The sequence below is a fragment of the Fusarium oxysporum genome, chromosome 3, assembly GCF_000149955.1.
Source record: "Fusarium oxysporum f. sp. lycopersici 4287 chromosome 3, whole genome shotgun sequence".
NCBI classification, from domain to species: domain Eukaryota; kingdom Fungi; phylum Ascomycota; class Sordariomycetes; order Hypocreales; family Nectriaceae; genus Fusarium; species Fusarium oxysporum.
Window position 1 is genome coordinate 4,359,479 of NC_030988.1, and position 21,053 is coordinate 4,380,531.

Genomic DNA, 21,053 nt, shown 5'->3' on the forward strand with positions numbered 1-21,053 from the left:
ACACTACCAATTCCCTAGGCTCGCCATCACTTTCTGCCCTCTTACTCCTCTCTATATCTTCTTGGAGTATCCTTACAGCCGCGTCGATATCCTCCGCTTCCCTAAACACCCCTGCAAGAAGCGGCCTGCTCTTTCCCTTTGGAACGCTTATCCAACTTTTAATGCACTCACATGCCTCTACCATTTTGGCAGACATGCTACTTCTATCCCATCTAACCTGCCGTCTTGCGCCTGAGAAGGTTCGCTCTGCTTCCGTAGACATGGGGGGGGATGCAGAATATGTCAATAGCCATACGGCAGAGGAGGGGGAAATTCTCTCGCTGGGTCGGTTCAAGCCACCACTGTAAGGCCGTTTGTTGTCCAATCCCAACCTGTGAGCCCTGCGAAGCATCATCAAAACCAGGCCATTAGAAGCCTTCAAATTACTTACATAAATAAAGCGGTCGAATTCATCCTTCACCTCACTCGCTGTGCTGTACACCTTCTGCCTCCAGCGATCAAACTCATCGAGTTCTTGCTCTTTCTCCTGTTGTTCATCTGGGAGCTGGTAGCTCTTGTAGTCTGTGGACCAGATCTCCCTTACAGCCTTCACGGCATTGCTGACCCAGGCTGGGTTTCTCTTCCACTGCTCACTCAGATAGCTCTTTCGGAGTGCTGGGTGGAGGAGAATACCGGCCACGTACACCGGGGCTTGTTCGGTAAGCTGGTAATACTTCTCGAACTTTAGCCAAGCCACGTGAAAGCGCGTATAGAAGCGTGGGCCACTGAAAGCCCGGTTTTTAGTCCGCGTGAAGTGATGATGGAAGAAATCCATATGGGAGAGAACTTCATCGAGTGTATTCTCCCGGCCTTGGCGCACCGAGATCTGGTGGAATACTTGTAAGAACGCATGAATATCTCCTAGTTCGTTCCAGTCGTTGTGGTCCAGTGCATCTTTCTCGATTTTGGCATGATTTTCTTGAATCCAATCCATGAACTTTGCCCGATTCTCAATTGCCACGTCAATGAGGCGAAACCATGAATTCCAACGTGTGTCATTGTCCCTCGGCAAGGCCCTGCCAATCTCGGCCTTGAAGTCGTTGTAAATGCTGGTAGAGCTCCTTGAATATATGCACAAGTTGTGAAGTTTCCCCAGAACACTAAACTCCCGCCATTCCTCGGTAGCTTGTGCCTTCGTAATAATGCCCCCTTCTTCTCTTTCGGATAGCCTGCACAGCCGCTCATACGCCTCATCAATCCCCTCTCTCTCATCCTCTTGAATCTTCTTTGCTTTACTCCGAAAGAGGAAGGCTTGAACGATGAGGTTCATGATGTGGCCACTGCAGCGTAGTCGCCTGGCAACCGGATCTAAACCATCAATCTCTTTTGCGATATCGTCAAGCATAGTGTCGTTAGCGTCGTGGTTATCCATCGTAAAGTAGCCAACCTTTCCTCTGAGATCGTACTCTTCGACAACCTCCAGGAAAGCCTTGGCTTGCAATTTCCCGTTGTGGCTTCCTTTGAACTCGCGCAGCGACAATAACGCTTGAGCGACTCCTCTCGTCTCCGCATCTACAAAATGGACCACGATTGCCTGGTATGCCGCCTTCTGTTCCGATGAGGTCCACATGTCAATGGTGAAGTGGACCATAGATGAGAGAGAATTATGAAGCTTCTTGACGAGTCCTTGTTTTTGTTGAGCGAAAGTCTTTTTGAGAAGCTTCGGCACCGCTCTGCGGCTGCGTAGGAGGACGTCCCGGGCCATATAGTTGCAGGAGAGTATAACAGCATGAAACTCGGGGTACTCGATGAATGTGTGGGCGATATTGCGAACCGCAAGAAGCCTGGCAAGTGCTTTCTCGAATGCAGGAATATTAATAGCGTTTGCCAAATATTTTTCCTCAGTAAGGTCTCGACTGGCTTGACGTTCCTCCTGCCTTCCGAACAAGTCCGTAATGGTGCCATGTTGCTGCTTCTTCAGATCCGACCTTCCCACATGCTCTATCACCCGGATGCCATGAAAGTCCCGCAGGTGCTTGCGGGCTCGACTCAGGTTCGTCGTTATCGAATTAGGCTTTTTCGTGGAGTCGCAGTGCTTGCAGTACCAAATTTCGTGGTATGAGGTATCGCGAGCTTTCTCCCCTCTCTCTTCATAAGGGCCACGCGCCTCGTTCCAAGTGCTTTTGTTCGTACGGCCTTTGGCGCGCTTGCCAGCCCGATCAGAGAGAGAGAGTGATCCAATGTGTGCTTCGCGGGAACGGGAGAACCAGGAGAAGCAGACCCCAAGAGCTCATCAGAAGGCTCCGATAACAAGGGAGCGGGCGAAGCTGATGACATGTTGTCGGACAATTAATTCCACAGGGATCAGTGATGGCACCAGTCAACTGATAAGAATTAACTAAAGAACAAATGAAATTGAACCGCCATGTGTTCGGGCACAGCTATTTAAGCTCATGTCGTTAGGATTGGAGTCCTTGATGCGACAAGCTGGACGTAAAACCGGAGACACGACTCCAAAGTACGGGCCGCGTTTCACATCCAGTCGCACGAACCTAGTGGTGATATGCGACACATATTTACTATTAGCAAGTTTCTAACTGCGTTGAAGGCATTTGGTTTGCAAAATTTTCTTGGTTAAGTACTAAGATATTTGGGACTCATCGGGCGTATATGAAACATATGAAACCGACTGAAACATATGAAACTGGGGGAGTTACTGTTTCATACGAAACCGGGTCCAGGGACTGTTTCAGTTTCATATGAAACAGTATGAAACAACACGCGTGGCTATCCAGCACTGCTGATAACACGCCAAAGACCAGCCGTCACGTCAGAGACCTGGGGAAGAACAAGAGCCCCTCTACCAGAAGGCGGTATTCTGTGATATCAAAAGGGTTTGAAACCCAAGAGTCCAAGATCGCCTCTTTGAGCACCAGAATAGCCAGCCTGGAGGAGGAAGTGGCCGGTTGAGCAGAGGCAAGAAGAGAAAGGCGATACCGAACCCCAATAAGAAATTTATCACGCTGGTAGAGGCTCTAGCAGCTGTTGACACTATTTCAGAGCCAAACGAAGCAATTGAAGGGGTGGATGTTGCTGAGGATGTGATCGAGGTGGGAGTGATAGAAGAGGATGAGAGGTCAAATTCAGGGAAGGAAGAATTAGGTGTCGTACGCACCCGCACAGGGCGTGAGGTTAAAAGACCCAGAAAATATCAAAACAGATTCAATTTTGATCTAAATTTTAGTGATAAACTTATTTTTACTATTTTTATTAAGTTTTTCCCATGAGGTTAAAAAAGTGCATTATGTATGGGGAAATCTTTTTTTCCGCTGACCGGCAGGTGGGTATGACCGGCAGGTGGGTACTGCATGGTAAATACATCCTTGGATAGTTATCTCCAGATTTCGCTTCTACTTCCACTTCCAAATGACTTCACTTATTGACTGGGGCATTAACACTCATGATGAGCCTCATTATGGGGAGACATGCCTGAAGGTCTACACCCATGGGATTGGCACATTTCATCCAACACTCTCTATACCATCTGTGCAGTTCCTGAGCCATTGATATCGCCTTCTTCCTCTGAGTACTGCGTGAATGATGCTATTACGGGCAGCATGGTGAATGATGAGGGACTGTACTCTGCACCGTTATCAGGATCTCTGTCCAGCACGCACGGCGTCGAAGAATATTTTCAACCTGCAAGTCGAATACAGCAAGCAAGCATGCGTGTACGAAGAGGCAAGCTTGGACATTCTGCAAGATCACCACGGAAGCTTAAGCATTGCCACTGAATCGATCCCAAATTCGACTCCACCTGAGGCCGAACCTGCACTGCCCACTGGCGTGAAGGTCAGCGCTAGCATCAAGACCCACACGAATGCGGTTACAAAGGCTGAGGGGAAGAAAAGAAACAGACGAAAGCCCAGTGACAAAAAGAATGCAAGAAGGACGAAGACTGAACTCAACAAGGAAGAGAAAAAACGCTACATGAAGATTTTGGAGAGGAACCGAAGAGCTGCGGCGGATTGTCGTGCCCGAAAGCAAGAGCAACAAGACAAGTTGAACGCAGAGGTGGAGAAGCTCCAAGACCAGCACAAAGAGCTATCTGCTTCCTGCAACGAGCTGAGGGAAACAGCTTACCAACTAAAGCTCGAGCTCCTGAGGCACGGCGACTGCGACTGCACCCTCATTCGGCGATATATCGCAAGTGAAGCGGTCAATTCTGTCGAAACTCTGATTTCGAAACAATCTCCCTTCAGCAGTCCCAACTGCATCACTGCCAGTGCCAGTAGCCCGAGACGAGGACTGGGCGGAAATAACGGATGAATAAACCACCTGGCATGTTCCCATGAAACTGGAGTCTAGTGGCTGTTTTAGTGGTAGATGCTGCTGATGAGTCTCTTATCATGTTATGGTCTAGGACAAAGATCACAACAAGGCGATTGCGCAGGATGATGAGGTTGTTCGTACTGTGGGCATTAATGGTGCATTGAAGTGACACCAATAAGGGTGGAACAACTCGTTATATCGTCATAGGGTAATTAGCCAAACTTTGAATACAGCAGCTTGGCCAATAATTGATGTTGGACGCTGGGACTAGTTCAACAGCCGTCAGCCACCGTACGTTAAGTTAGCTGATAACAGATAAGCGATGTAACCATCGGGATCTGTAAAAACATTGGGTACCGCTGCCTGAGATGATGGACATCGAACCATGGCCAGTCAGATTGGTTAGCTTCTTCAGACCGAGATCGAGATCACCAAGACCCTGATGGTGATGAAACGCACGAATCGCAAACGCAGACAGCTATGTATATTGATATCAGGTGATGTGGCTTGGCTGCATCTCACCACTATTCGACATTATCGTAATCAACGCCATGCCCCGATAAGTCTTTAGTTTTGTCGGGTAACCGGATGCAACTCCTGCAGGGCCTCGACCCTCGGCTATCCCTTTGAGTGCCACAGCCCTTAGGCGGGGTCACGACAGGGGTATAGAGCCAACCAAGATAAATGAAACTAACGGTACTTTTCCACACATACTAATTTGTATGATGGTAAAAGTCCCAGCAGTTTTGATAGTTACAAAGAGCTACCTTACAGACTTGGCAAATCTCTTATGAACTTCCGGTACCCTGCACGTACTAACCTTATGACTAAGCTAAGTGGGGCGAGTGACTCTCCTAAGGGCTGTGGCACTCAAAGGGATAGCCCAGACGCGAGGAGAGTCGAGACCTCCCAGCACATTGAGGTAAGGTAGGTCGGAAAATATTGGGGAATAACACAAATTGATGTGCCATATCACAAGCTTTGCGTATCACATACCAACGCCACCAGCTCCGGGCTGTTGTATATAATTCTTTGTGCCAGAGGCATTGAGCTAGTCTCTCCCCTTCAAGACATCGCCATCATTGGATGCACAGATTATTATGAGCACCGCTGCTATTATTTCGGACTTTAACGTTTTCGAATGGGACGGAACGCCATTTTCCTCCAAGGTAAGTAGCGGTCGGTATTCGACAGATGCAGGACGACATGAACCCTTGTCGCATTTAGGTAATCTTCCAATCATTGCACAATTTCACCTGTCCGTGTGGCCAAGACACCGGTGCTCTCACAACACCTTGCCACCCCTCATGGCAGTCCAGGTTGACACCTCACTCACAGTCGACATTCGATAATATCCTCAGTCAATTCGAGCAGGGTAAGATGCCCATGGTCTTATCGAATGCAGAGAATGACCTTCTACAGACCCTGTGTTCCTCGATCCCTTGTACCGGGCACCTGGGTATTATCTTCGGCCAATCTCGCCCATCCCCAACATACCCCTCACCCAACCGCGACCAAACCCCTCTTCAAGTCAGCTGCACAAGACAGGAAAAGCCTCCTCTTGTATCACCAATAGTTGTATTGGGAATGATGACCTACCTGCACAGAGCGGAGAGGGGCCGCAGTCGAAGCATTCCATCAAGAACCTCGATTCATCCTGGGCCGACATGAACCAGGCAAAAGTCCTGCCGCCAGCACTTACTGCGGGGCTTTTGGAGCGACGCGACTCGACAACGAGCAATGAAGAGAGTCTTGTGGGCTTGGAAAAAACTCCCACTCAAGTGAAGATGCGCTCGGCATCACGCAGGCCAAAGAAGGTCGTCAAGAAACCCGCACTCCCTGCGCATGTCGTTCAAGCTAGGGAGTGCCATAACAATGTTGAGAAACAGTACCGCACCCGCTTGAAGCAGAAATTCGAGCGACTATTGGCTGTGCTCCAAGCTTCAAAGGCGAAAGACGAGTCCGGCCACGAAGAAGATCCGGAAGCACCGGGCTGTGGTTACAGTCGAGGGGAGGTGTTGGATTTCGCAAGGCAGCGCATCCTCGCCCTCGAGGAGGAGAACAGACATCTGTCTGATCAGATACAGCATCTGGACAGGGGCTTTACGATCGTATAATGACACAAAAGAAGCTGGATGTCGGCAACGACAACATGTACATAGGTAGTGCTATAAGATGTTTGTGGATGTGAGTATGGCAAACCACTCACTTATTATATGTATTTGCTTTGCTTTGCATGAGACACTTTGAGGTCCGTGCGCTCCACTTACCGCAACTGGCGGAACAACTGCTTTGCGGCGTAAAGGTTGTCCTGGTTGCTACATATCTTTGATGCTCGATAACAAGGCTAGCATCATCTGCCGGGCTCAAACTGGAGCCCGTGGAGAGTGCAAGCCTCCATATGCTAATCTTGAGACTAAAAGATACTAAATTCGACTGGAATTGGCAGACTATGATTAAGTTCCCTAGTACATCCGGCAGATAGTAAACTCTTTGTAACTGGTCAATAGAACACAGATTTGGTCCTAGTAGGATATCTAAACATTTTCTATCCGTCCATCATATACATGGATCTGCTGTGGTCTTTCCAGTCTACAAGCGTTGGTAACAAAGTTATGAATACATACAGGGCACGTATCATGTTCTGCAAGGTACCATGCTGCGATACAATCAGAATGAAAAATATGTATGTATGTATGTATATTTTTCGTCCGGGGGGCCGTGAGGCCCGTAAAGTCCCCTATTGGGGCACAGGACCTGCTGAGCTAGAGTTTCTAGTGCTAAAATCTACGTAAAGCATTCGCAAATTACAGAACAGACCAGTATCTAGCATATCATCGGCTCAAAAGCGCGTCCTGTCGAGCCTGTTACCCGTCAGCGGGATGACCAGGTGCGGCTATCATAGCGATAGCCGCTGTATCAGTCAGTCTTTAGTGAGACTGGGGAGAGGCGGCGGCATGACCGCACAAGGCGGCCGAGCCCATGAGAATAAAGAAAAGAAACAAAGAAACAGAAGGGAAAGGAAGATAGAAGGAGAGGAGGAGACGCAAATGCATCTCCTATCTGCCTCGTTTAGTAACTAGTGCATATCCTTTCGAAGAAGGCGCTTGATTTGGTCAACTTGATGTACTTGTCGAAGTTCCTTCCCATTGCGAGGTTGACCGCCGCAGTCGGCGAGGGGACGAGCCTTATTCGACACCGCGCGGTACTTTCCTGTAGTAGAAGACATGGCTAGGTGCTTTGCGTCGTCCGCGCGAGCAAGTCACCCGCGCGTCGTTGTGGTTGAATCATTCGTGGTATGCAGCGAAATCCCCATGGAGGGATCTTGCTGCGAGTAGATGGTGTAGGGCAGCCCGAGGGAGCGAGAGTTCCGGTGGGCAACATATAGTCGCCTTGACATTCAATCTCTTGTATTGCTCGGGAATGGAGATTGTTCACCATATTTCGAAAGCTTCTTTTGGTTTCTGCCTCGCCACCTTTCGCAGGTATGCTAGCGTCTGCTGAGCGCCTTCCGGTTCTGGTAGCGAGGACGCTGCCTTTGCTAGTTTATCGGCTTGTTCGCTGCCGGGAATGTCTGTGTGGCCAGGTATCTAGCGTACTAGACAGACTACAATGTCCCGTGCCGCTGATCCTGGGAGGTTCAGAGCGGCCTTAGGCCCTCCAGTGCTCCTGTAGCTTCAGCGTCAAAGACTTCGGCAGGTCTAAGACGGCCCGAGCCCTCGCAGATGGAGAGGTCCTTCTGGTGAATGGCGAAGCCATAGCTGGCTGCTCCCTCCGAAGACAATAAGCCGTCTGAGTATACGATCTAGGTGGTTAGGTCTACTGTCTCAACCCACTGGAGGAAGGCCTCGGCCGATTGCTCTTTCGGGGCTGTCTGCAGGGGTGTATCTTATCCCTTGCCGAAGCATTTCTGCATGAGGGCTGGTCGTGGACAGGGTGCGAGGAGTTCATTGGTCCTCCGAAGACGGGTTCTAAAGCTGCTCTCTGTTGGAGCTTGGTACTTCCGCTTAATGAGCTGATGGTATGTGGGCTGCCTGGGTGGAAGCGTGCGCTTCGCGAGGGGGTGAGCCTCATCAAGGGATTTAAGCCGGGCGGAGAAACAGTATCGACGTGCTTCAAGAAGCTGAGTGATAGGTGGTATCCCGCTTTCCCGATGGAGGATGGCGACTGGGGTCGTCTTCCAGACAGGGACTATAGCTCGCATAGATTGAACTATAGCCTTGTTCATTCTCTGCAGGAGATGTTGGATACTTGACGGCCGGTCTTTGGACGGTTGGTCCCACCGCGGTTGGGTTGCCCCTGGGTACCATACTTCGGTGCCGTAGCGGACCATTTCTTCGACAGAACGTGATGACGCAGCGGCCGTTTCCTCGACCGTGTCACCGACGCACAGGATGGCTGTGTCATCTGCATAGCCGAACCGGCCTTGAGGGTTGCTCAGTCGGTAGGTGGGCTCTGTATATAACAGAAAGAGGATCGGCGATACCGGCGATCCCCGAGGGAGACCGCACTGGAGAGGAGAGAGCGGGGTGATTATATCTTGGTACCTAACACAAGCAGATCGGTCATCCATAAAGGATCTGGCCCATCGGGCGAGATGTTCGGGCCAGCCCTGTTCCCGAAGTCGCAGAATCAGTCTGTTGCGCAGGACAGTGTCGAACGCGCCTTGGATATCCATCGTGACCAGCGTGGCCACCTTCTTGCGAGCAAATGCCTCCTCAATGTCGTGAACTAGGGCGGCTACGAGGTCTGTTGCAGACCTCTTTGGAAGCGCTCCAGCTTGTTGCGGGTGAAGGACTCCATAGTAAATACATGCCCACGCGAGACGGCGCGCTACTAACAGTTCCAGTCCCTTGCCGAGGCAGGAGAACAGAGAGATGGGCCGTCAGGTCTCTGCGTCCGGGTTTGGCGATCATAACCACCTCGGCCGCTCTGAAAGGCTTTGGGTGGTGGTTTATGGCCAGGCACCCCTCGAAGAGGCGGCGAACGTGTGTTCCGATAATATGCCATACTGCTGTGAGGAGCTTGACTGTGATGTTATCTGCCCCCGGCGATGTATTCCCGGTACAGAGGGTCGCGTCCTGTGCTTCTTCTAGAGAGATTTCCTGCGGGAATGGGATCGTTTTGCGAGGGCTGACTTCGATTCAGGGATTCTGGATATCATCCTCAGCTGTCCGACGCTCTAGAGTTGCTCGCCGGAGCGCGTTGGCCTTGTCGAGCTGGGTTTCGTAGACTATGTCGTCCACTTGGAGTGGAGGCGGTTGGAAGGCTCCTGGCGATCTCAGCCATCGGACGGCCTTGAAAACGGAACTGCTGTCTGAGAAGCTGTTGATCAAGTTCCGCCAATAAAGCCTTTTGGTGCGGCGGACCACATGGTGGAAATCTCGCTTGGTTATTTGAACCTCTTGGTTGAATCCGAGAGGGTACAGCCTTCTGATCGCCCGATACCCGGCAGCAGCAAGGGCGCACTCTTCGGTCCACCACGGAGCGTTGCGTGCTCCCTTCCTCGCAGGCCGGCCCGCTGCCTTTGCTGCTGATTGCAAGAGGCTCACTAGTGTGGATGCGAGCTTGTCTAGTTCTAGTGGGCTTGAGGCGGCGACGGGGATCGCCGTCGATCCCAGCTCTACGATTTCGACGAAGCGCTTGAGCTCGTCGTTCTGGCGATAAAAGTTGACTATTGTTGTATCGTTGACCGTTTTTACCTGTATCGCCAACACCTTCCGTGGCTTCTTTAGCTGTGTCGCCGACAGCTCCTGTGACACTACCGACGGTGTCTCCCAGGCCGCCGGACTTCTTGACTTTGGACTGGGTTGTGTATTCGCTCTTTCCCTCGTCGTGGGAGTCGTCCTCCTCCTCAGGCTTTCCTTGTCCTATAGGCATGATCTTGCCGAGGACATCGCCCGAAGAGCTGACAACATCACCGGTGGTGTTGACGGTGTTGCCCATGAGGTTCTTGAGGTTATAGGTGTCGGCGATCTTGTCAACAATGTTGCCGGCGTCATCTAGGACATCTCCGGCATCATTCAGGACGCCAGCTCCGCTCCTGGGGACTGACTCAAAGTTGACTGCAATCGGGACGATAAGTCCCATATACATCTTAATACTGGGGCCCGACTGGAGTATCACCGCAATGACGATCGCACGCCCCATTATGTAAAATACACAACGTGACAACATCACCACATTCTGGTCAACACTTTGATACACTCACCCCATCGTATTCGTGCGTATCTAACACAACTCAACCAAGAACCTACACACATTCAATGTGGCACATGAGAGAATCAGGGCTCGTGACACTTTTATCTAAGGGAGCGACGAAGGTTAGCCTCCTATACCAATGTTCAATCTGCCGATATCATAGGCAGTAGGATGCTGCCCGATGTTAGTTGTAGTCGTTCACTCTCATCGCGATCCTTGCCTCATTTCTATCCTCATTTCAACACCGTGTGACATTTGCCTGGTCAATTCGTTAGGGCGACATCAGGTAGCAATTTATAACAATCCGGATCGTTTGGGGCTTATTATCACAATATAAATTATGTAAGATATTATGTACCTTTAATTTAACGCGTTTTAATTGGCTGGAGCCCCCTGAAGTGACCGTGGTGGAGGTTTACAACATTAAGGGAAACAAGCGCATTGCCGCCAGTGCTACCATTGCCAGAACTTAAAAAGTCCAGGAAAGCCTAAGAGGGATGGCCTGGACTCTATGCCTGAGGTACCATGGAAAACGAGCATCCAGTGCCAACGGATTTTCCCTTCCAGAGCAGCCATCGGATGGTTTGGAACATTCCATCATGTTCCTGCGCAGTCATTCCCTGTTTCTTGGCGATCCTTCGTTTTCAACTCTTGTCTTGGTCGCCGGCTTGTGTCTCGCCATTCGCATCGGCTTTGAAATCGAGCGGAGTTTCCTGGCTCGACGAGGACACTGTACCATCAGAGGCAGATCCCTTTAGCCGTCGGAGATTTCCACGAAGCTCGAGGTTCTTGCGTTCCAACTCAGCGCGCCCCTGCTCCAGTAATTGTATATGCTTGCGAGCCATTTCCAGAACTTCACCCTTGCTCACACGGCGGTCCGCGTCATTCCCCTCCGAGTCGTCAGTATCGCCATTTCCGTTGTTCGCCGCGCGAAGTTGTTCTGGTAGGACGCTGAGAAGGGATTCGAATTGGGCATTGAGACGATTTCGATACTGCTTCTCGACAAGATTGTGGGAGGCGCGCGTTCGGCGTTCCTTGGGGGTATCGTTTGGCCGGGAATGACTGTTTTTCGAAGTATGAGACGCGCTTCTGAGCTTTGCTTGACGGCTAGAAGCTGTTGATGCTGCAGAAGCCATCGGCGTGGATCCAGACCCAATGCTGGCGCGGCTGTACTGCGGCGTGAAGCTGGGACTGGCAGCGTCCGATACCGAGGGAGCGCCACCAGTATTAGCAAGGGATGTTTCGGAAGACTTTCTGTTATCTCTTTTCTGTCGTCGAGATCGGGCGGTTCGCTTTTGTCGTGAGCTCGAGGTATGGTCATCTTCTTGTGCTCCGTCTAGGCCCGGCTCTGCCCAGGGCTTGCTCGCTACTGTCCCTAGAGAAAATGCGTCTGATTGTTGTCGGTAGGCTGTTGTTCGGTTATAATCGGAGGCAGTTTGAACATCTTGAGACAGGTCTGACGTGGGAAGACCACCATATGTTGGTTGATCTAGACTGAGGTCCCAAGGAATGGGCTCCATGATATCCATTGACGTATCCGCTACATCCATTGAGTTTAGTCACGGCTGCGAGTTCCAAGTAGCTTTGGTGTGACATACAGAAATTTAGTGTCATATCTACATCCAGAATGGGTGATGAGATGCAGTCAGATTCTGGAGAGGAATCGGCTGTGCTCTGGAAAGGCGACTGTGCAGGGCCATCGAAAAAAAGGCCCGGGAAGTCCTTCCCATAGTAGTTTTCGTAAAATGGTGTCTTATTGGAGTAATAGTCGGATCTGGGAATGGGTTGATCCCACACAGGTGGAAATTGACCGATTTCTGACGCCACAGCCTAACAAACGATGAGCATGTTCTTCAATTTGGAATATGACAATGCCCCACGGTTTGTTCCAGGGATCTGGATACTTAATGATGTGCCGCGGAAACTTACGCGAGAGCGCCACAGGGATGCCGGCTTTTGGGGGAATGTGGAGCAGGATGCTGGGGAGAAGGATGTGTTTGGGTAGGCTGATTTGCACGGAGTAGCTGGGGGTAGAACCCCGAGTGGATTCAGTGACAGAGGATCCCTGGTACTTACATTTTCACTTGTGCGACATGACAGGACCAGGTCAAAAGGACATATCGTAGCGTCCATTTTCGTGCGGGAGATAAGGTCAGTGTGACCTCAACAGTGATTTTTGCGCTGTCTAGAGAATGGATTACGTGCGAGATAGCCTGATGGGCGAGAACCATGATTCTTCAGGGACTTGATATAACCTTGGAGTTGAAGTATTTCTGGATGCCGGGAATAACACTGTCCGGCAGCAACTTAATCCTTGATGAAAGTATGGGCTGATTACAACGGCCATTGCCGAGTCACGGGGAATATTATGTAGGCCCAAAATCATCTGATACAATAAGTTGGGATCCCAGCCCGTGGGCGGCCCAGAACGGGATGCTACCCTGTTCTACCCCACTCCGATGTATTTGTAGGGGTTCCGAATCGCACAATCGAACGATGGGCTCAAGTTCTGGACCCTTTCAGCCACGCTTGTTTCAGCCAATCATCAGCATCTGACTGACATCAGAGGTAGATCACGACAGGGGAGCTTTTCCTGTTGAATGATTGATCTCATCGTTTTGAGTTACTCCGAACGCTGATCCATAGTTTTTTGTCCAAGGATCTGAGCCGGTACTTTTGTACGTCATACGATACATATGACCAATGGTTTAAGGGGGGTTGAATCCTGCCTCTAGGTCTAGACTTGGGGAGTTGGCAAGGGAAACCCTGCAGGGACTAAGCTACAGACTTTGTATCTACTATGTACTGTAGGATTTACCGGCAATTCGGCGATAAGGCTTTAAGGGGCGCACGGAGTTTAAAGTCCAGATTGCGGACGACCTCCATGGCGAATTGTCTCTTTAGACGGCATAAGCCTCCAACAGGTCACTTACCCCACTTTGCTTACTAACCCCGCTAGTACCTGCAGGGTACGTGAAGTACCCGTCAAACAGCTTCTTCATTCAACACCAGCAAAATCATCAAAATCCTCATACAAATTGACCCTAACGAGTCTCAAATGAAACGATGAGCTCTCAAAAGATACAAGATTACATAGATGATCGCAGCTTTGATACCCCGCCTTTGAGGGCACCTGATGACCCCACCGGCGTGCCTAATTTTCCGCCCGAAGAGGGTCGCGGTGATGATTTTGAACCTTTCAACCTAGAATATCGTGATTTTAAGATCAACCCTCTGCCCAAGGAACCACTCGAATTATTCCAGCTTTTCGTACCTATTTCCCTTATATAGTCATGGATTGAATACACAAACAGCTGGGTCGCTCACTTGCTTGAAAATGCCGTTACTGACAACTGGAATATCCCCCTTTCTGAACACTCACGCATCGTCGAATGGGAAGGCATCTCCACCGCAACGGCTTATGTATGGCTTGGGGTCCTTATTTACCTAGGAATTCATAGGGAAATATCCCTCAAGGGCCATTGGGAGGCCCCTAGGCTAGGAGATCAGCGACCTCTTCACTCGATCATCAAGTTCATGCCGTTACGGAAGTTCGAGCTGACCACACAGTATTTCCGCACTTTTGACTACACCAAGCTCGATGTGAGGGTTGAGAGCGATCTTCCAAAGACCTTCCAAGCGGCTGAAGAGTGGTCTGAGCATATACAAAGGGTGTCTATCGAGCACTATCTTCCAGGGACTAATCTGACTGTAGATGAGTGCATGGTGCCGTTTACGGGCAGATCAAAAGAGACAACGCTCGTCAAGAGAAAGCCCACGCCAGTGGGGTTCAAAATCTGGGTTATTGCGCAACAGGGCTACTTTCTGCAGTGGCTTTGGCATGTAAAGGCATCACCATATAAGGCTATAACGGTCGAGCTACCTACATCACAACAGCGCGGCAAGAAGGGAAAGCTGCTGACCGTGATCCCTCTCAGCAATACACAGAGCGCTTTAGTTCACCTACTGAAAAGGCTGTCTGTCAACACAGACACAGCACGTCTTCACAGATAACCTCTTCTCGTCACCGCAACTCTTCCGCCTTCTTCGGCGGCTTGGATACGGGGCTACAAGCACGGCACGCCCTAACTGCGGCATCACCACCGAGATGAAGCATATAAAAGATACCACGCCTTTGGTGTATAACGAGGTATATTTAATCCCGACGAAGGATAAACAGGTACAGACAACTTTACCTATATTTTCCTCACTATTTTGTCTCTTTCCGTTCCCCTAAGGTCCTTCAAATCGATTGGCAAGATAGCTCTGTGGTGCTATCCCTTTCAACTGTGCACAGCAAAGGCCCTCACGAGCGCACACCAAAAGAGAGGAAATTGCCCGCCAAAAGAGGCGCAACGCCTGCAGCAGGTCTTCAATTGAAATCAGTCCAAGATAATCCCTATTCCTACTGTTGCCGCTCAGTATAACGATGAAATGAATCACGTGGACCGCGGCGGTCAGATAAGGTCCTATACAACATACCAGCATCGTTTCCGGCGCGGTCCTTGGCAGGCATTGCTTTGGTCTTTCCTCCTTGAAGTCGCACTTGCGAATAGCTTCATTTTACAGAAGAAAACGCGGCAGCCTCATTGGAAGCCCTATACCACGCTTCAAGCTTGGAAAGAGGCTATTTACAATGCCATTTTCAACAAATGCGCAACTGAAAGTCACACAAGGGAAGAGAGGCCGCACAGGGAAGGAGGAAGATATCGAGGATACAGAAGCACGGCAAATTCACCTACAAAGAGATATCAATCATGTGTATAGAGGTAAATATTCCGACTGCCTAGCTTCTAAAGGCTGCCGGCAAGGACAGCCTCGATCCTTCACAAGAAGGAAGGAAAAAGGAGGTTATCTACAGCCGATATCAGGAAATCAGCGGCGGTCGCAGACCCGATACGGCTGCAAAGTATGTGAGGTAGCTATTTGTAACACAGCGACCTGCTGGTACTTCTATCACACGCAAAATTAGGTGTGTGTGGATGTATCTTGAGTTGCGCTAATTTTGATTGGCTCTAGACCCCTGTCGTGACCACTTTGGAGGCTTATGCCGCTCAAAGAGATAGATATTTTCCTAAGGTGATTCTGGTATTCGAACGTGAGCCTCGGATTAATCCTCTCGGGTTCAGCTGATAAATTGGCTAAGCATGATCACTGTACAGTATTGAGCACTTGCACCTTCCTCTCCAACAATAACTCTCGTTTAGGAGCGCAGCCCATATATCATTCTTGAGTAGAAGTGTGTATCTCGATGTACTTACCTGATTGATGCAAGCGACAGAACTTATAACTCGCACTGTTGGTCTGTCTCCATTTCCCCACATTCGCGCCTTGGACTCCACACAGCAGCGGTACTTCTAAGTACTTCATTTGCTAAGCCAGAAATTGCTTACGCACCCATAAGGCGGCCAAATTCTGACAGAACATCTGCTTATCAGGTAGAGCCATGTACCCAGATGGCCCCACCCTAGACTTTACAAAGAGCATGTTTTTGTGGACCGGAAGGTGCTAGTGCTCAATACTGTACCTTGCTTTTCGATACTGTCTCTCCACCAAGTTCGAACGAACGTCTGGCCGCAGTTGAAACTGACTTCCCACAGGCATGTGATGTTCTATACCCATAGCAGTCCAGAAGTTACCCATGAGCCTCGCGCTATGAAGGCTCAGAGGCTTCGTGCGGACGGCCTCCTCAGCGTCATGGAGGCCTCTATTTTCTACCAGTCAGTGCCGAGACCCGCTCCTTGTTGGTAGCGAACGTGATCTCTCCAGGATTGGGTCCGGGGCCGTTACAGATTTCCTGCAGGTCAGCCCGTTGATCTGGACTGATTTGTCTGTTAAATTTCATTACCTGCGATCGTGTCTTTAGATGCCTAGGTAGTGGTCATACTAAATGTCATCGCGTCATCGGACTCGTAGTGGCTGCTACTAGGCTCCTCCAAGGCTTAACCCGACCCAGAACCACCTGACCTCACCTCAGGTGATGTGATCAAGCCAAAGAGAACTCTGAACATTCGTAGGAATAAGCACCAAAATCATAATATCGGGAAAAGGCGGCAAGTAATGCTAGAACAATGTATCAGACCACCGATATTTCGACTAACAACTAACTACCTACATTCTCGCCCGATCCCCAATCAAAAAACGGGCAATAAGTGCCTGAGCCATGGTTCCATGATTTTTGACTTCTTCGTTATGTGGCTCAGTTTGCCATGGTGCGTCGTTTATGGCGGAAACTTACGATCAAATATCTGAGAAATCAGTAATATAAGTCGCAACTGGTCCATTAGATACAACAAGAGAACAACGCGAAGTATAGCCTTTATATTTCACCACATTTTACTGAGAATTACTCTATTTCAACAGAAAGTCCCTATCAAAAGATCATTCATGCCTTATCTTCCTCCAGGTAATTCAACCAGTCACCGCAATGCCTTCGTCTCAGGTACGCCTGTAGCATTCGTTGGGGTGATAGGCAGCATTATTGGTCTATTATTAATAGTTATTATTTTGTACGCCCATCTTTCAAAGTTTTGTGGTTAATATTCATATTAATAATGCTAGCTTTATCGTAAAATCACGATATCCTCTACATCTAAAGATCCTCAACAACGCAAGCCCTTCAGAAAAATACAGAATAGTGAAAGGGTCCAAAAAGCAGGCGACATGGACTGTAACGCAGCCTAGTTCAGTTGACGTCTGGTGAGTACCAATTTGAGAGGAGGGATTTTCCTACTCGTACTAATGTCAGTATAGTGCAATATGCATCGAAGTTCTTAGGGACCAAGATAATGTCCGACGATTGAAATGTAAACATGTCTTCCATACTGGTTGCATCGACTCCTGGTTCCAGAGACACCATGTCGATTGCCCATTATGCAAGTCAATATTCATTCCAGACAGGTGCTGCGATCCTGAAGACGTTCCTTAGGCGGGGTTTCATCAGCGACGGATGATTTATGCAGGTGTTAGGGTTCTAGTGATCGAACCTTTGAGTGGTCGTGCAAAGCCTGAAAAATACTTGACAAGGGGTTTCTTCTTTTGCAATCCGCTCCCTCTCCTACGCGAGGGACGTATATTTCATTACTCTTTAGTATATGAGGGTATTGATACGTAGGGTATGAGTCTTACTTACCAGTGTTATAATTCTCTTAATCACAGAAGTAATCTAAATCTAAGACTGTAAGCTGAAGCTTATACTTTTATCATGGTTGTATCTTTGCCCAGGATGCGCTTTTGATCAGGGCGTTAAGTATGGGACTCATAGTGTGCGCATCAACAAATTCAACCAGTAAATAATGAGAATCATAAGAGCTTCCATTTCAGGCTGACAACCTCTGTGTTGCATCCATGTCTACACATACCAACCTTCAGGTGTGGCCATTACAGAACAGGTGTATGTGGCTTTGGTCGTCAAGACCATATTTTAAAGCCTGTTTGCGCAAGGGACACGGCAGCTCACTCACGATCAACGCCTTCCAGGCCGTATACTTATTACCGCCGGCTTCAATTATAATGACATATCCCAGTGGTTAGGGATAACCTCAAGGCAGGTTCAGCTGGTTGTAATTTCTCTTTTCACTACGCCTAAACGCCGGTCGGGTGGCCTAAGTTGCTAAGAGACGCCAAGGCCAAGCCCTCCCTTCCTTCTTTGCTAGCGGACTAAAAAAGCCTAGGTTTAAATGATCGAATTCGTACGCGCCTCGAAGACCAATTGCCGTATGTCCTATCGAAGGATCTTTCAAGCCCTCAGTTTGGACCGCTCTGGGTACGCTATCCGCTATGCCCCAGGTGCACTGGCTTGAACAGATATGCATGCTTCGAGCCACGGATCACACGCTGAGAGTCATATCGGCTGTTCCATTCATCAAGGGAAGTCTATTCTATCCTTAACGAGGCCTGGGCTACAGCTGGAAAGTCCACGAACATGGGTAACGCGAAGGCCCGACCAAGAGCTCGATCCAACCAGCATCATTGAGCGTGAATGACAAGGTCGCTGAAAAGTTCCCAGAGAAGATGCCATAGGATAGATCGCGTGAGGTTATCAATAATCCTTGGGATAGTATTGGCCGGCCTTCTAGCGTGCGACCTTGCCTATCTCAGTTCTGCATGTAACTTAACTCGGAATGCATACCTGCGATGTTGACGGGAAGTTCAATTGGCAGGGTTTAAATGAATTGACGAGTGCAGCGGTCGGTCCGCAATTGTGAATGTTTTGGCACCCTACTTCCTCAGAGAAGAGGATAGTCGGTTGGCTAAGTCAAGCTGTTGACTGCCCTTGGTTTAGACCTTAGGGCTAGAAGAGGCAGGTGCTATGATAATATGTAGCGTTCCAAGGCATTGGCTTATTATTGTAGCAGTGTGTCTGGACCTCCTGATTATAACTTTGTAGCATTATTTGCTAGCATAATAAAAGAATCGTCCTGATCATATCGCAAGCTGCGCAGAGGGTGAGATTCAATTGTGAGACGGTTTAACCAAGGAGCAAAACCTCTTTCAGACTTCAACAACTAAAGCCATGCATTTATTTCGCGATAGAGTCATTCGTCAATTGACTCTGTGCTTACATCACATACAACAGTTAAGGCCATTTAACATAGGTTTCACCACAGCTTGGACACACTGCGTAGGTATATGCAGATGTATATAATGCTACATTACCAGCTGAGGCAAACAATGTGCACGGCGCTTACTCTGTCGCTAACAATGACATGCGCCTTGAATGTGACATATGTCATCGAAATATACATCAAGCTCAGCATGGGATCACCCCTTTTCTACCAACATCAGAATCCAAGGCATAATCCCAAACAATATCAAATTGAACAAATACAGCGCTCGAGCTGCTTCAGTCCACACCTCCTCACTCTCTTTTGCAGGACCACGACGTCCCGCAACTCTGCGCCCCATGAATTCCATGCAAACCATAAATCCCAACCCAAACAGTCCAACTGCCATTCTTACACGTGCTCTAGCGGGGACCTTATAGCGGTTTACTAGCCAATTCGCCCAAGCAATAACAGCGATAAACATAAGTGGTGCCTCAATAATTTCGGCATGTGGCAGAGGGAGATTGAATTTGGGGATGACGTATAGATGGCGGATGGTACCAAAGAAGAAGCCTGTGGAGAAGACAACGCCGAAATAAGTAAATGCCAGGCGACTTATAGTAGAGAGGGGAAGATTGGAGACATTTTTGGCGCGTGGAGTTTTAATGTTCGGCGCCATACTTTTCGGAGATGAGTGAATGTTTAAATACCGACTAGAGTTTGGTATTGCTATACAAAGCATGACATACAAGCCCACTTAGAAGTTAGGAAGGAGGGCATGAGTTATTCTGCCGACAGGATATGCCAAGTTATAGATTGAGGCATGATCTGACTGCATCACATGGGGTCCACCGCGAGACGGACCCACTCGATTCCACAGCGCCCCCTTTGCTTCCTCCGTGATGGCACGGACCGCAGACATTTATCGAAATAAACGTAGAAGCCCAGACCAGACGTAGACAGATTATACACGACGAACTAGTCACTCTACAAGCCTACACAGATGGGAGCGCTATCCATGGTCATATTGGAGCTGCCGCAGTCTGCACCACCAATGGGGAGATTCGAAGCGTATACATAGGTCTGTCATTGGCATTGTGCGGTTGCGTGCATACATAACATGCAACGCAGCAGTTCCTGGCGGTGACCACGTTGCTGAAAGCCTGAATGTTTTATTCATAGATGCACCGCGGTTAGGGAAGCCTCGTGGGTCATTTTCATTCTTCCTGAGATCATGATGATAAAAGTGTGGCTTGCATTTCAGTCAACGAGTACACGCTTCAAGCTTTTCCTCACCTCTACTGCACTCTGAATAATTCGTCTCAATCTTTTATATATCCTTCAATATATACTGAGTTTATAGGCTATTTTTTTTTCAGCCTTGATGGAGGTAAATAACGAATATAATAATGGCAAGGTTGCACAATAAAAGGGCTGAAATTGAAGCCGCGATATTTATCAGCTGGATAATCATCGGCTCCGGCAGGCTCCTTGGAGTCCGTGCAGGGGCCTTCGTGTTGCTTATAGAAGCTCTTCTCATCATAGGAATCGACCTCTTGTATTTGATCGAGATCTGAAGATATATTTATGGTTTGAGTTGCCATAAATTGTATAACGTACATGATAAGCGAGTGCCTCAGTCAAGCGAGTGTCTCACTATACTGTGCTACCTAAAAACAGCTTACCCTATAACACTTTTTTAGCTAAAATAAATAATAGAAAACACCTTCCTTTGTCATCACACTTTCTTGGCATACAAGTGTTAAGAAAGTGGCCCTTGCCTGCACCAAGATCCTTAACAAGCGCACAACAACGACCCATCCTGCTCTTCGCGCAGACGCAAGCCGCGGCGATGGCCTCGTCCATGACGAGCCCGCCCGCTGTCTCGGATCGCTTTGATCTTGGGATCCACACTCCCGCCAATCTAAACCGAGAAGCCCGTGCAGCTCTCCTGCAAAACAGCCCTGCAATCGTCAACGGTCCCGTTGGTGTTTC

General features: G+C 49.1%; 5 protein-coding genes across 5 annotated transcripts; 3 read left to right on the forward strand and 2 right to left on the reverse strand.

Annotated features, from left to right (window-relative positions):
* Positions 1-3,606: 3,606 nt before the first annotated feature.
* Positions 3,607-4,308, forward strand: FOXG_06865 (uncharacterized protein; the record flags this gene model as incomplete). The annotated part of the gene is made up of 1 exon (XM_018385504.1): positions 3,607-4,308. One exon carries the CDS (start codon positions 3,607-3,609, stop codon positions 4,306-4,308), a length of 702 nt encoding a protein of 233 aa, XP_018242905.1.
* A 1,103-nt stretch (positions 4,309-5,411) lies between these two features.
* FOXG_06866 (uncharacterized protein) lies at positions 5,412-6,428 on the forward strand (the record flags this gene model as incomplete). Its single annotated transcript, XM_018385505.1, has 3 exons — positions 5,412-5,480; positions 5,539-5,686; positions 5,734-6,428. The coding sequence occupies 3 exons, from the start codon at positions 5,412-5,414 to the stop codon at positions 6,426-6,428; spliced, it is 912 nt and encodes a 303-aa protein (XP_018242906.1).
* Positions 6,429-11,156: 4,728 nt separating this feature from the next.
* Positions 11,157-12,032, reverse strand: FOXG_06868 (uncharacterized protein; the record flags this gene model as incomplete). Its single annotated transcript, XM_018385506.1, has 1 exon — positions 11,157-12,032. The coding sequence occupies one exon, from the start codon at positions 12,030-12,032 to the stop codon at positions 11,157-11,159; it is 876 nt and encodes a 291-aa protein (XP_018242907.1).
* Positions 12,033-13,412: 1,380 nt separating this feature from the next.
* On the reverse strand, positions 13,413-13,514 carry FOXG_19434 (uncharacterized protein; the record flags this gene model as incomplete). Its single annotated transcript, XM_018399648.1, has 1 exon — positions 13,413-13,514. The coding sequence occupies one exon, from the start codon at positions 13,512-13,514 to the stop codon at positions 13,413-13,415; it is 102 nt and encodes a 33-aa protein (XP_018242908.1).
* A 2,653-nt stretch (positions 13,515-16,167) lies between these two features.
* FOXG_19435 (uncharacterized protein) lies at positions 16,168-16,263 on the forward strand (the record flags this gene model as incomplete). Its single annotated transcript, XM_018399649.1, has 1 exon — positions 16,168-16,263. The coding sequence occupies one exon, from the start codon at positions 16,168-16,170 to the stop codon at positions 16,261-16,263; it is 96 nt and encodes a 31-aa protein (XP_018242909.1).
* Between the last annotated feature and the right edge of the window lie 4,790 nt (positions 16,264-21,053).